The 14,915-nt window shown below is 43.0% G+C and overlaps 2 protein-coding genes across 4 annotated transcripts in view; both read right to left on the bottom strand.

Annotated features, from left to right (window-relative positions):
• Window positions 1–473: 473 nt before the first annotated feature.
• Window positions 474–10,471, bottom strand: LOC115018150 (WD repeat-containing protein 20). Its single transcript, XM_029446997.1, has 4 exons — window positions 9,561–10,471; window positions 5,946–6,128; window positions 3,792–5,201; window positions 474–3,076 (listed from the first exon to the last, which is right to left on the bottom strand). The coding sequence occupies exons 1-4, from the start codon at window positions 9,945–9,947 to the stop codon at window positions 3,029–3,031; spliced, it is 2,028 nt and encodes a 675-aa protein (XP_029302857.1). The 5' UTR covers window positions 9,948–10,471; the 3' UTR covers window positions 474–3,028.
• A 799-nt stretch (window positions 10,472–11,270) lies between these two features.
• map4k1 (mitogen-activated protein kinase kinase kinase kinase 1) overlaps window positions 11,271–14,915 on the bottom strand; it is a 35,502-nt gene continuing 31,857 nt past the window's right edge. For all 3 annotated transcript variants that reach the window (XM_029446843.1, XM_029446846.1, XM_029446844.1), the window contains 2 exons: window positions 12,475–12,601; window positions 11,271–11,965 (listed from right to left, as the gene is read on the bottom strand). In XM_029446843.1, the coding sequence (XP_029302703.1) occupies window positions 11,869–11,965; window positions 12,475–12,601 (224 nt within the window). In that variant the 3' untranslated portion in view covers window positions 11,271–11,868. The remainder of the gene's footprint in view (window positions 11,966–12,474; window positions 12,602–14,915) is intronic.

Here is a 14,915-nt window from a genome sequence, read left to right on the forward strand (position 1 = left end):
AATATGTATTAAATTATTCCCCATAGTCTATTCTCTTCATGTCATAGCTTTCCTCTTGGTTGCGCTGCTTCCAGCCTCAGATCGAGATTTGGAGGTCTGGCCTTTATGTTAGAGCTTTTATCCAATCATATTTCAACCATAATGTGTTGCCAGGGTCCACGAAATCTGCCCTTAGGCCTTCAGAATCAACAGTGCGGAGACAAAACTGTGGCGTTAACCAATCAGATTTCGAGTTGGCGACACCGGGGCCAGCTAGCAGGCGTACGATAACGTCAGCACGTGCACGTCTTTTGATTGGATAGGCACTATTGAGAGGCAGAGCTAGCAAACTTTGAACGAGCTAATTTAGATTTCTACAAGCTGTTTTTTTTCAACCCACAATGGCTGAAGGAGGACAAGAGATCGATTTGGTCTCTAAATGTATAGTTTCTAGAGCCATGGCATCATAATGGTGGCATTAAGAGGTGGAATAATTCAGGTAGGACTGTGTAGGACATCACTGAAGGCCTAGGTGGGAAGTGCACGGCCCGCCACTGCACGCATGTCTGTACAAATGACAGACACACAAACATTGCCATCCCTTGCCGCTAGCCGCTCGCATGGATAAACACTTAGGCCTAAATTGGAAAAGATGAAAAACATTAACCGCTCCCATCAACCACCACTGCAGCTTGTGTGTGGAGAACAAAATAACAATGAATCAGCTGACGTGACAACACAATGTCTGACTGAATAATAAAGTTAAATGAACATTCATTTTTAATGTCCCCTGTCTTGTTTATAATGCCTCAACATCAGCTAATCTTTGCACGCCCAACTCCAGTAAAAACAAATGTAAAACGGCAAACAATAAACGTATTATAGAATACTTAGTTTTCTTTATTTTAACTTGAACTTTTAATGAAAAATAATCACAAAATACCTTTCGGCAGATTTATGGCAGGCAGCCCAAAACCTGCAAAAACATCTAGGTGGTTATTTTAGTTTCTTTTCTTACTCGCATATCATGTCAGGAATCTGAACAAAGATTCAATAAGCACCAGAATTTGATAAGCAGGATCCAAATTGTGAAGATGTACACTTTTTAAATCCTCTGCACCAAATATATCCAGTGAATAGTGGGGATGTGGGAGCTGCTTGTGCACAGAGGTCGAGCAGACAAGATAATAATACACCGTGTGTCACTTATCAGGCAGCTCAGGATGGACTGTGGATTTATTATATGTGCAAATTCTTGCAAGAGGCAATTGAGGTGCAACAGGAATGAAGATACAGTATATATGATGCTACACCATAAGGGGATTTTGTGTGTGTGTGTGTGTGTGTGTGTGTGTGTGTGTGTGTGTGTGTGTGTGTGTGTGTGTGTGTGTGTGAGAGCCGTTTTACATCCGGAATGTGCAAGAGTGTGTGTTTGTTCTTGATTTATTAAGATGCGGTTTGTCCACACATGGTGAACAGGAGAGTTAGTATTCTTCAGACCCATGACCTCGGACAGTCAGCTGTACAGCTATCAGCCTCGAAGGTCGCTCTCTGTGCTCCACTCGGGTCAGCCTCTCTATAAAGTCACACTGGACCCTAAATGCTTCCACTAGCTCGCTTCCAGGGACAAACTGGAGAAACTTTATCACACAAAATAAAAACACATTGACATCTTCAAGTTCCCTAAAACAGCAGACATTCATTTTTTTTAACTGAAGTTGCTATGTACAATAGAAGGATCTTCATATATTAATATTCTTCATCTTTCCTGGTTTTTTTTCTTCCTTGCTGTCAAGTCATTATTTCCATACATGTTTGTCTTTTTTGTATTTATAGAGTATTTTCAGTATATACATTATAAATTACTACACAGTCTTGTGATAAAATAAATAACTTAAATACAATGGCCGTGGCTTTTGTAGAGTCTTTTGCACGAGGGGGAATGGGGGCGGGATCAGAGGACGAATGAAGATTGAGCTTGCTGCTCGCTCCGTGTTGCTTCAGGGCTGCAGACTGGAAGTAGCTCTGTTTGTTTGATGCAGGCGTTCTGCAGAGAATCATGGAGGGGTGAAATGAAGGCAGAGGGCCCAAGCTCTGGGAATAAACTTAAACCAGAATGGCACAAGGTGGGAAACCCTCCCTGAAGTAGTACGTCCTGCTCTGGTGCTGACCATCAGGAATCTGACATATATAAATCTAAAGTTACATCATGGTCAGGGCACTGACTGCTGAAACTTCACTTGAAACTTGATTCACATTAGAATCCTGGATCTAAATTTAAGCAGGAAGAACTACTTAAATGTTAAATAAACAATATAGTTACTACTGTTGCCTTTGTGGGGCAGATACCAAGCAAAGTTTCAAAAACATTATATGGCCAAATGTATGTGAACATTAGCATTAATCTGCTGCTAAGAGCCTCCACTCTTCTAAGATTTCCTGTCCATCCGAATGTATGGCCTGTCTGCAGGGATTTGCTCCCATTCAACCACAAGAGCATTAGTAAGGTGATAAAGTAATAAGGCCTGACTAACAGTCGCTGCTCCAGTTCATGCGTTGGGTGGGGTTGAGTTGATGGTTCTGTGCAGGCCAGTCAAATTATTCCACTCCAAACTGGGAAAACCATTTCTTCATCATGTTGAAATAGAAAACCCCTGTTAAAAAACACTGTTTTCTAAAATATCATGTTATGCAGTAGTACCTCTCTTTACTGGAACTCAGGGGCCTCACCCAAACAATGAAACACCCAGACACAAGGGGTGTCCGTAAGACCGCCAACTAACTTCTGAAGTCTATCTTAAGACTTCATAAACCTGTTGTAAGTAATGTTAGTTCGATGATTCAGGAAGTGTTTCCCACCAAACTGGCCGCCGTGAGAGAAATCAGGGTTTGGGTCTTGGCAGGTACATAGGGTTATACTGATGCTATGATACTGCAGTGGTAGGTACGGTAGGGTACGGTCTCTGGTTGTTGGCCCCATTTTGACATATTTAAGGATTGGTGGAGAGGGTGGATGGGGGTAGGGATGAGTGCAAAGCTTCTCCTCCAGCTATACCACCGTGCCGCTCGGAGAGTTCCCGTTCTGTGCTGTCAAGTTCTGAGAGACAAAACATAAAGGAAAGTTACGCACTAGAGGCAATCAGACCAAGAACATCTACACTACACTTATAAGTGCAGAAAGAGTCTTAATTTGATCAAACAATTTCCATAGTAGGTTTGGTGAAAAGGAAATGAATCCCTGTTCTAAATGTCCCGGACTCAATGATATTGTTACACATTGAAAATGTCCTCATAAATTAAACTGACTATGACCATTTCAAATGAGTAGTTAGAGTTTTATTTTTCTAAATGAAAGGGAAACACATCAAAATAGACTGCAACAGATACTGTATAAATTGTCCTCATGTTTAAACTTCCCCCTGACTATGACCATGTAAAATCTGAAGTAATCCTTTACTATCTGAATTCAAGCCCTGTTTTATACTAACATCTCACAGCAAGGACCATTTCATAATGAATGTCCTGACATACTATATGTGAAACCCAGCGGGAGATCTTAAAAAGGAACTAAATATGAGACTTTATGACTTAAAAGGAGAATTCTGAAATGTAAAAACAATTTTAATAAAAATAAACAATCTCCCTACACTATACATCAAACACTGTGGTAGCCAACAAAGTCAAACAAAGCAAAGACAATTATTATTTAATTGTGAAAATAATAATAATACATAATTGTTGGTTGTAGCCAAAGTATTAATGTATTTCATAATTCGATGTTTTCTACTGTAAAAGGTTCATTGAAGACTCACCGCCTTGCCCGGCCGTGCCCAGGTGCAGATGAGACCCTCTTGGCAGGCTGTGATGATGCAGTCGTCCATGAACACCAGGACAGTCAGCCTCTCATGTGCAATCTTCTTGCACACCAGCGGCTCCAGCAGCGGCACCTCGTGCATGCGTGGGCACAGCGTGGTTCCCAGGACCTTGGCAGCGTCCAGTCGGTTGCTCCTCGGCGCAACGTTGATTTTATCGTTGCTTTTGCTGATGTTGCCGAGGCTGTGGTACCTCTTGTGCTCCTTCTCCACCCCACTACTGCATCCAGACTTGTCCGACTTTCGCTCATGGAGTGACAGCGTGGCAAAACGGCCGATGCTGAATGGGGTGCTGTTTCCTCCGACGCTGCTCCCTCCACCTCCTCCACTTCCCCCGCCTCCCTCTGAGGCGCCCTGGCCCTTGGAGACATTTGCCACAGCGGGGTGGGGCAGAGAGTTGGAGCGGGAAAGGGAGCGAGGGAGCGGTAAGGGGAGCGTTGGTGGGTTGGTGGTACCAGTGTTAGTGTTAGGCGGATGATGGTGCCCCTCAACCGTTCCACCTCCTCCCACACCTGAGGTGCTGTTGACCACCCCACTGCCAGAGTTGGACAGTGAGGGTCCAAAAGTGTTAGTAAAGGCGCGGGACAGCGGCAGACGTGGGTATAAGACGTCATCTGTCAAGTCCCACAGACAGAACTGGGTGTCCTGCCCCACCGAGCCAAACCGGTATGTGACCGAAGGCGAGCCGCCACCTTTAGAGCTGTGTCGAGAAAGACGCGACAACGTGCTGCTTGTTCGGACCCGGCCGAAGTGCATGGAGTTATTTGATGGTCCTTGTTGGAGGTCCTCCTCGCTGCCGCTAAGCTCCATAGGCTCCTCATCTTCCAGGGAAGTTGTGAAGGGGTCAAACGCCACTACATTGACCCAGGACTTGTGGCCATGACCTCTTGCAACCACACGGCTTTCTGCAAATGACCAGACGGTAACCAGGTCATCCTCTCCGCCTGTTGCAAGATATTTCCCATCGGGGCTCCAGGACACACACAGCAGCCCACCGAAGTAGCTCTTCATCACCCCCTGCAGCTCCATTGAGTCAAAGTGGAAGACACGCAGGCAGCCGTCCTGGCCAACGCATGCCACATGCACGCCATCCGGGGAGAAAGCGAATTCGTTGAGGCCTCCATCACCTACAGCCCATCGTAACAACGGGTTGCGAGGCGTCTTGGTTTTGCAGGCGTAGACGGCGAAGCCTTCTCCCTGCCGCAGCAGAGAGTACTGAGGGGCTGTGGTGCCACATGGATGGTCCACGTTGTAGAGGTAGAGGTGGCCGCTGGCATGGGAAGCCAGGAACAGGTTCTCTGACTTGGGAAGCCATTTTAGACAAGTCACCTTGGATTTGTCTATCAACCTCTGGAAAACAGGAAGGAGGAGGAAGGAGGTGGACGGGGAGCGGTCAGGGAGTGGAGAGGGAGAGGGAGAAGAGATTTCAACGAAAATAGGAAAGATGGAACGATGGAAGAGGAGATGAAAGAATGGAGGAATGGGAAGAGAAGAGTAAAGAATAAGATATTATAAATACTTAGTTTGCTTTGTGTTTTAATGTGACACTATGTTCAGCCACCTTAATGCTAGCAAAATATGTGATCTAAAAGAAATTCAATAGAAAATATTGAGAGAAGCGTACGTAGAAAGGAAGCATGGGGAGAGAGAGAGAGAGAGAAAGTCTGTAGAGAGTTCAAGAAACAAGTTGCAGCAGACAGACTGAAACCAACAGAGAGGGAGTAAGGGGGTGGAAGATGAGGAAAGATAAATATTAAAGAGAAGCAAATCCCACGGAGGTGAACAGATTGAGGAGACGTCCAAACACAAAGTCTACCTGCATGCAGTCGTGCACATGTACATTAAAGAGATTCCCATTAAACAGAAAGAGGCAGTTCAGGAGACGCAGAAAAAGAATGTGAAAGCAAGGTAAAGGGACAACGCTGACGTAGAGGCATGGAGGCCACATCACAGCATCCAAACCAGGGCAAAGAAATCGATACAAGAATGACAAATGACTAATTGTATTGTAGAAGGCTTCGACCACGACAACACACAATCCCTGCCCCTTTAGCAACTCACAGGAAAACAGACACACACAGACAAATACATTACCTCCTCATTGAAGAGTTTACTGGTTTCCTTCTTGATGGGGTCGAGATACTGGACCTGTCCGGCTGAGAAACCCACGATGAGAGCTACACTCTCCGCTGTGGCGGAGTACTGGTTGAAGTCGTGACATGTAGGCTGAGTCCCCTTGTAGATCCTCTTGTCTATCGGCTTACTGAGGTCTACAGCCTGCAGATAAGGAAGGAGAACAGTGGTGCACAAGCAAAACATCAGCCGAGAAAGTGAAGGTTCACAAACTGAGTTTCAGGGACGTTGAGAGGTCCTTAAAGGGGCTTCATTTGTCCCACAAGATTCATTTGAATGCAAGAACCCCCACTAAAACAATTTATCACAGTTACAAACATCTGCTGACAGTGTTTCTTACATTTCTAGGCTCATTTATCATTTGCTCATTTCTATTTGACAGATAAATGGCAAGCTTAGTGGAGGAAAAATTCTCCTTGAGATATTTCAACAGCAGAGTTTAATAGAAAAACATTTTTCAACGGTAAACATCAGGTTTTGATGTCAGAACGAAGGAGAAATGGTTTGTAGAGCTGCTCTGTGCGCCCACATTCAACAAGCATACAGGGAGAAATCCATCAAAGATTCAGAACACCACAAAAGACCAGAGAGGAGCATGGCAGGAGCTCCTGCTCATGATATTGTTGTACAACAGCATCCCGAAAGGTCACCCCAATTCAATGTGTAGATACAACTGTAATCTGAAAAGTACTGAAGCTGTCAAACAAATGTAATGCGGTAAAAAGTACAATATTTGCCTCTGAGATGCATAATTTGTATTTACGTACAGTACTTGAGTAAATTCACTTACATGTCACCACTGCTAATACATCATTACATGGCGGGTATCGGATCTGTACTTGGTCTCGGCACATACCTCGAGTATCAGTCGGTGCATCCCTGCTTATTAAATATAAATGTAAATAAATTCCGCAGTTAGATCAGTCACTGTGTTAGCAGCAGGAAGACTGAGCACACATTTAAAACAACATCTCCTCTCAACGTTCTTTGACATAAAAAAGATTGTGATTGTACTAAATGTGCACTGATGTTGACATCTTCAGTCTGTTACATGTGAATGTGCCTGCAAGTGATTTCCTGCTGAAATTAGCCATCTACACATACAGTATGTTCGTCAGTCATAAAGACACAAATTCCTGGAAAAATCAGCTTGTGGAGTCATTTTATTATGACCCAGAAAAGAGAAAATGATGAATCTAAAGACACGTGACTGACATTGCACCGTGAAGGAGAAGCCTTGACATTTTAAGAAGGTAGTCAGTTACAACATTTTCCCTCATTGATCCATGTCAAGTTAGAGGAGGGGAAGTTTTTTTACATTTGTCCTGCAGTTCCTTCTAAATGGCTTATTAGCATTTCTCATTAAGAAGCAAGTGTTGCAGTTTGCTGCAAGCAATTTCATCTCCCAACGCTAAAAACCAGCTGTGTGAGGAGAAACTGGAGACAAATGCAGATACGACTTCATCCCTCAGGGAAGTGACTCAAAGAGTCACATTTATGTTATTTTTGTGAAATTATATTTGTAACTGAATATATTAAAAGCATTGACAATAATACAAAATTGGCTAAATTCGAAATAGTTTTGGCCCAAAAAAAGGAGAATTTTGAATTAGTGTTCCGGTGCAGAACAGCATAAATGACCCTCCATCATTATTGAACCACTACGGTGCAGTTGGGCTCTAAATATTGAGTCTGTTTTTCTTTAGCCCTCTGCAGTCTACTCAGTGTTACGATGAAGAGGTTCAAACTGTGATCTGTCAGTTCATAGTATGTTCAGCTGATGTTCCAGCAGTGCTAACCCGAGACAGTCCTCTTAGTCATCTGACTGGACTCAGTCAAGCTTTTGTGGCAGGAGATTACAAACGTTTAAATGGTAGTTTACATCATGCACTCCATGATGAGACAGCAGAGCCTGTGATGCAGTGTGAGTGCTATAAAGAGGATCTCAGCATACAGTAAAAGTCCTGCATTCCTTACTGAAGTAAAGTAGGGATCATCAGCTCAATGTACTTAAAGTATGAAAAGTAAAAGTATTGATTGTGCAGTAATGTTCCTGTCAGTGTTTATTATATATGATGTTTCTGGATTCATATTACTGCTGCATTAATGTGTGTGTTGCATGTTGCTGCTGCATTAATGTGTGTGTTGCATGTTGCTGCTGCATTAATGTGTGTGTTGCATGTTGCTGCTGCATTAATGTGTGTGTTGCATGTTACTGCTGCATTAATGTGTGTGTTGCATGTTGCTGCATGTGTGTTGCATGTTACTGCTGCATTAATGTGTGTTGCATGTTGCTGCTGCATTATGTGTGTGTTGCATGTTGCTGCAATGTGTGTGTTGCATGTTGCTGCTGCATTAATGTGTGTGTTGCATGTTACTGCTGCATTAATGTGTGTTGCATGTTGCTGCTGCATTAATGTGTGTGTTGCATGTTGCTGCTGCATTAATGTGTGTGTTGCATGTTGCTGATGCATTAATGTGTGTGTTGCATGTTGCTGCTGCATTAATGTGTGTGTTGCATGTTACTGCTGCATTAATGTGTGTTGCATGTTGCTGCTGCATTAATGTGTGTGTTGCATGTAGCTGCTGCATTAATGTGTGTGTTGCATGTTACTGCTGCATTAATGTGTGTGTTACATGTTGCTGCTGGATTAATGTGTGTGTTGCATGTTGCTGCTGTAGATGTTTAACGTTGTTCTCATTTAAACTCCTTTATAACCTGTTGGTGGTTTAATCTACACAAAGCATCATATTCTATAAAATCATCATGTTTGTAGCGTCTCTGTCCTGTGAGAACCACGTGTCTAATAAATGAACTTTTCATGAGTTTCTCAGTAAAACGTTTTCAGCTCTGTGATGAAGCATTTTACAGCTGATCCAGGAGGCTTTTTAATAGTTTATTTAGATTAAGAAGTAGGAGAATTTTCTCAACCCATAAAGAAACACTTCAGTTTATCATAAACATCATCAACACATCTGGATATACATGGTTTTCACTGGACAGTTAGGAGATGAACAACTGTTATCAGCTGTGAAACACATGTAGTGGAGTAACAAGTACAATATGTATCTGAGATGTAGTGGACTCTTAGTATGAAGTTGCATAAAATGGAAATATTCAAATAAAGTACAAGTACCTCGAATTTGCAGGACTACTTAAGTGCAGTGGTTGAGGAGTAGCACATTCATATTAACATTCGGAGTGCAGTAGAGACAATAAGCAGCTTTTAGTTCACATGGTTTCATGTGAACAGAGTCAAGTGAGAGGCTTCCTGTGTGTTTCCTGCTCGTGTAGTAACACTGTTGCCCTCTTGCAGCGTCCACTGACACAGTGCATCTGTCTGCATGATGCACCATTCACTGTCTGTTCACACATAGTAATGCATCTTCATATCATTGCATTAAAAAAATTAAGATTTAATATGTGCACGCTCTCACTGCAGCACGAGCAGCCTCGGAATAAAACATATGATGAAATAGTAGCATTAAATAAGCACAGGAGGCTAGCATGCTAAGCTAACCCTGACCATCCAATCTGTCATTCTGGCTAACAGAGGAGGAGGAGAACAGGCTCACCTTCTTGATGTTGGTGTACGTGTAGAAATACAGCTCCCTGCCGATGTTGAAGCACACCCGCTCCGACTCCTCGCTCGGGTCTTCCGGCTGCAGCTTGACCATAGAGACCCGGACCGGAGGCAGGAAGCCCGCTGGAGAGGAGTTGGCTGCGGCATTGGATGAGGAGGCGGCGGCAGCCCCGGGCCCCTGCAGCAGCCCGACCCCTCCGCCGGGTATCGTACCGGGTCCAGCCCCGGGGCCCAGCGTGGCTCCGGCGGACGGACCCCGCGGCAGCCCGCCCCGCTGCTGCGAGTCGGAGAGGGTGAGCAGCTTGTAGAAACCCTCTCTGGTCCGGAACTGGGATTTAATCTCATTGATATCCTTCAGAGCGCCGCCATCTCCGGCCATTTTTAGTACAAACAAGCCGCACAGGAAACTGAGATTTTGACCTGGAAATAATATCGCTTTAATAAATAAAAAAAGTACTAGAATCAAATTGAGTGAGGCGATGCTGAGCTGCCGAGATCAGCTAGGCCGACCAGCACACCCGGTCTGCTCCAGTGCATTTTTGACCAAACTGCTGCTACCTGGTAAATAAACCCTGAAAGAAAGCCCTTCTGAGCCGCTGTAAGCATCCTCATCCACCGGGTCTCTGACTCCGTTCATCCAGTGTGCGTAAAGTAGACTACGTGTGATGATGCGTTGACTGCTGCTGCTGCTGGCCCAGTATGGCACTGCGCACTAATGTGTCGGGGGTTTAGAGAGGGCACCCGGCCTGGGACAGCTGCTTCCTTTACCCCTCACTTAACCTCCCTGTGACACCTTTAAAAACTCTAGGTAGAAGTAGCATCACATGGAAATACTCCAGTAAAGTAGACTACAAATACCTCAACTTAAGTATTTAGTACTTAGTTACATTTCACGACTGCCCTCACGCCCATATCATGTCTTCAGAAGGCTAAATTTGATTCAATTATGAAAATGATGTATTTATGAATGTATTATGGAATTCTTTGTTTTACACGAGTCTCCTGTAATTGTTTATAAAGCAGTGAATAATGAATTGAAAACAATTCACTTCTGTAGGGCTTTGAGTACATTTAAATATTCTACATCTTCTTTCTAGCAACACATGTTCACGTTAAGGGGTGGACACAGGAAGCGCCACAACTATGTGACACTCACTCGCTTAATTAATAGTAGAGGAAACCCCTACCCAAGGTAGAGCTACGCACAAGTTATGATATGATTTTTTATAACTTTAATATGTCTAGTTTTTTAAATGGATGGTTGTATAACAATATTTTACTGCACAATTATTTATTTGGTTGATGTTTGAATCCCTGAACCAAAAATGTAGGTTTCTCCAAAAGTCGCAGTGTCTGCTGTGTCTCTGCAAATTATGATCTTTGGATGTTCGCTGCATACAATAAATACAAAGATTTCATCATTTCATTAACTTTTTTCCAGCTTTGAAATGTATACACTTCAACATGCATGCAACACTGTGGGGACATCTAGTGAAGGTTTGAATCATTTAATACTTCTTCCTTTGGGCCCAAAACTATTTCAAATTCAAATAAGACATTTGGTATTGGAATTATAATGTTGTCGTTTTTTATCTGAGGTTAAATAGTTATTGTTAAAGGAAAGCAGAAAAACATCAATATATCATTACAATCTTTTGAACAGCAGTGTATATGTAAGAAAAGACACCAATCACCAAAACACTTCATTTAAATGCACCAAAGACGGTTTATCTTATGATACAAATAGTTTATTTGACTTTTCACTCTCCCTCTGGTGTCACCAGCCCCTAACAGGTAACTGGTGCAGCCGGGAATACAAAGGACTAACCGATCACCTTTCATTAACAGTAACTGCTCTGCTCAGAGATCAGCACATTTCATCGTGTGTAAGTAAAATCCTCTGGAAGCCATCAAATATTTCAATCCCTGCAGGCGGCTGCTGCAGAAGAAAGTAGATTCTCCTCTTTAGTGTTGGAGGTCCTTCCTTTACTGTTCATTCAAGGTTTTCTCAGCTGTCTGGAATCTGGAGGTTATTCTGGATCTCACAAGTTGAAATTGGGATAAATAAGAGCGACTCTTCCAGATTGGAGGGACAAAGGCAACAACACAACAATCCTCTCAGGTCAGTATGAATTTGCAACATCCTGCCATCATTACCTTATGACATATCTCCTCCCATTAGAAAATAAAATACTGTGGCATCCATGCCCGTCAGAGTTACTGATGATATATGAAAGTCCTGAAGCATTCATATACAAGTGGGAGTCTCCCATGATGCCCTATTCCAGCAGACAGGAGCGTCAGGTCAGCATAACGTAGTTCTCAGCAATTTCCAGGACGTACAGGTTGGACAGCCCCGACTGGTCCTCCGTCTGACGCGTTTCCAGGACGACCATCCTGCAGTGAGAAGGTCAGGGTGGTCAGAGGATAATGTACATTATGAAGGGATAGGGTCACACAATGCAAATCTATAATACATCCTAATATTCAGATCGGTCAGTCACTTTGGTCGACTGAAATATCTCAAACTCTCAGAGGATGAATTCTACTGACTCAGCAAATCTGCAATCTGGAGCCCAACATTTCCCTCTGTAGTGGAGTAGAAGTATAAAGTTGCATAAAATAGAAATATTCAAAAGTACAAGTATCTCAAAACGGTACATAAGTACAGTACTTGAGTAAATATTAGCATGCTAACACGCTGAACTATGATTGTGAACATGTTAAGCATTATACCTGCAGTGTGAAGGATTTTACATTCCCCAAATGTTTGTAATAAACAGAAGCTGAGCTGGTTAGTTGGCAGCAGCAACGAGAAACACTGAACAATAGAGAAATAAAAGATCCGCCACCTGCAGAAACTAACTCGACACCATAGTGAAGAGTGAAGAGTGAAGATGCTGTACCTGTCTGACTGCACCAGTCTGTAGATCTTCCTGGGGTCCATGCTCTCTTCCAGCACCTCAGTGAAACTTTGTCCTCTCCTCTGCCAGCCGTGACGCCACACTGCCAACAGAGTGTCCTCAAAATACACTGGACACACAAACACACAGACACGCACACACAGACACACAGACACACACACACACACACACACACACACATACATACACACACACACACACACACACACACACACACACATACACACACACACACACACACACACACACACACACACACACACACACACACATACACACACACACACACACACAGAGACAGACAGACACACAGACATACAGACACAGAGACACACACACACAGACAGTCAATGCTGAGCTTTAATCATCTATAATATTAACCATCACTGGTCAGCAGTGGTGGAAGAAGTATTCAGATCCTTTACTTCAGTAAAAGTACTAACACCACACTGTGAACATACTCTGTTGCAAGTAAAAGTCCTGCATTCAAAGCCATACTTGAGTAAAATCATGTAAGTATGTCTCAGCAGAATGTAGGTAAAGTGTGAAAAGTAAAAGTATTGATTGTGCAGTAAAATGTTCCTGTCAGTGTTTATTACATGTGATGTTTCTGGATTCATGTTGCTGCTGCATTAATGTGTGTGTTGCATGTTGCTGCTGCATTAATGTGTGTGTTGCATGTTGCTGCTGCATTAATGTGTGTGTTGCATGTTGCTGCTGCATTAATGTGTGTGTTGCATGTTGCTGCTGCATTAATGTGTGTGTTGCATGTTGCTGCTGCATTAATGTGTGTGTTGCATGTTGCTGCTGCATTAATGTGTGTGTTGCATGTTGCTGCTGCATTAATGTGTGTGTTGCATGTTGCTGCAGCATTAATGTGTGTGTTGCATGTTGCTGCTGCATTAATGTGTGTGTTGCATGTTGCTGCTGCATTAATGTGTGTGTTGCATGTTGCTGCTGCATTAATGTGTGTGTTGTATGTTGCTGCTGCATTAATGTGTGTGTTGCATGTTGCTGCTGCATTAATGTGTGTGTTGCATGTTGCTGCTGCATTAATGTGTGTGTTGCATGTTGCTGCAGCATTAATGTGTGTGTTGCATGTTGCTGCTGCATTAATGTGTGTGTTGCATGTTGCTGCTGCATTAATGTGTGTGTTGCATGTTGCTGCTGCATTAATGTGTGTGTTGTATGTTGCTGCTGCATTAATGTGTGTGTTGCATGTTGCTGCTGCATTAATGTGTGTGTTGCATGTTGTTGCTGCATTAATGTGTGTGTTGCATGTTGCTGCTGCATTAATGTGTGTGTTGCATGTTGCTGCTGCATTAATGTGTGTGTTGTATGTTGCTGCTGCATTAATGTGTGTGTTGTATGTTGCTGCTGCATTAATGTGTGTGTTGCATGTTGCTGCTGCATTAATGTGTGTGTTGCATGTTGCTGCTGCATTAATGTGTGTGTTGCATGTTGCTGCTGCATTAATGTGTGTGTTGCATGTTGCTGCTGCATTAATGTGTGTGTTGTATGTTGCTGCTGCATTAATGTGTGTGTTGCATGTTGCTGCTGCATTAATGTGTGTGTTGCATGTTGCTGCTGCATTAATGTGTGTGTTGTCATGTTGCTGCTGCATTAATGTGTGTGTTGTATGTTGCTGCTGCATTAATGTGTGTGTTGCATGTTGCTGCTGCATTAATGTGTGTGTTGCATGTTGCTGCTGCATTAATGTGTGTGTTGCATGTTGCTGCAGCATTAATGTGTGTGTTGCATGTTGCTGCTGCATTAATGTGTGTGTTGCATGTTGCTGCTGCATTAATGTGTGTGTTGCATGTTGCTGCTGCATTAATGTGTGTGTTGCATGTTGCTGCTGCATTAATGTGTGTGTTGCATGTTACTGCTGCATTAATGTGTGTGTTGCATGTTGCTGCTGCAGATGTTTAAGGTTGTGCTCATTTAAACTCCTTTATATCCTGTTGGTAGTTTAATCTACACAAAGCATCATATTATATAAGATCATGTTTGTAGATTCTCTGTCTGAACCACATGTCTCTTTTAAAAAAAAAAAATTTAAGTTATATTTTTGGGCTTTTCATGCCTTTATGATAGAGAAGTGCAGATTGTGAAAGGGGAGAGAGAGAGGGAACGACATACAGCAAACGCCACAGGTCGGACTCAAACCAGTGGCCGCTGTGGGCAAGGACTAAGCCTTTGTATATGGGACGCCTGTGCTACCGGTTGATCTACCGGGACGCCCCACGTGTCTCTTTTTTAATAGTTTAATTAGCTTACATAGGAGGATCATCTTCTCAACACATCCTTCAGTTCATCACAAACATTCAAAATGAACACATCCGAAGATACAAAAGTACAATATTTACCTCTGAGATGCAGTGGAGTAGAAGTATTAAGTTGCATAAAATGGAAATACTCAA

The sequence above is a fragment of the Cottoperca gobio genome, chromosome 13, assembly GCF_900634415.1.
Source record: "Cottoperca gobio chromosome 13, fCotGob3.1, whole genome shotgun sequence".
NCBI lineage: Eukaryota > Metazoa > Chordata > Actinopteri > Perciformes > Bovichtidae > Cottoperca > Cottoperca gobio.

What these genes read in the sequence shown, in the direction of transcription:
- LOC115018150 (XM_029446997.1), bottom strand. Translation starts at nt 9,947, where the DNA reads ATGGCCGGAGATGGCGGCGCTCTGAAGGATATCAATGAGATTAAATCC. An exon ending in CGTACACCAACATCAAGAAG is followed by an intron (nt 6,129 to 9,560) that starts GTGAGCCTGTTC and finishes CCTTATCTGCAG; the next exon opens with GCTGTAGACCTCAGTAAGCC. An exon ending in GGGCACGGCCGGGCAAGGCG is followed by an intron (nt 3,077 to 3,791) that starts GTGAGTCTTCAA and finishes TTTGTCTCTCAG; the next exon opens with AACTTGACAGCACAGAACGG.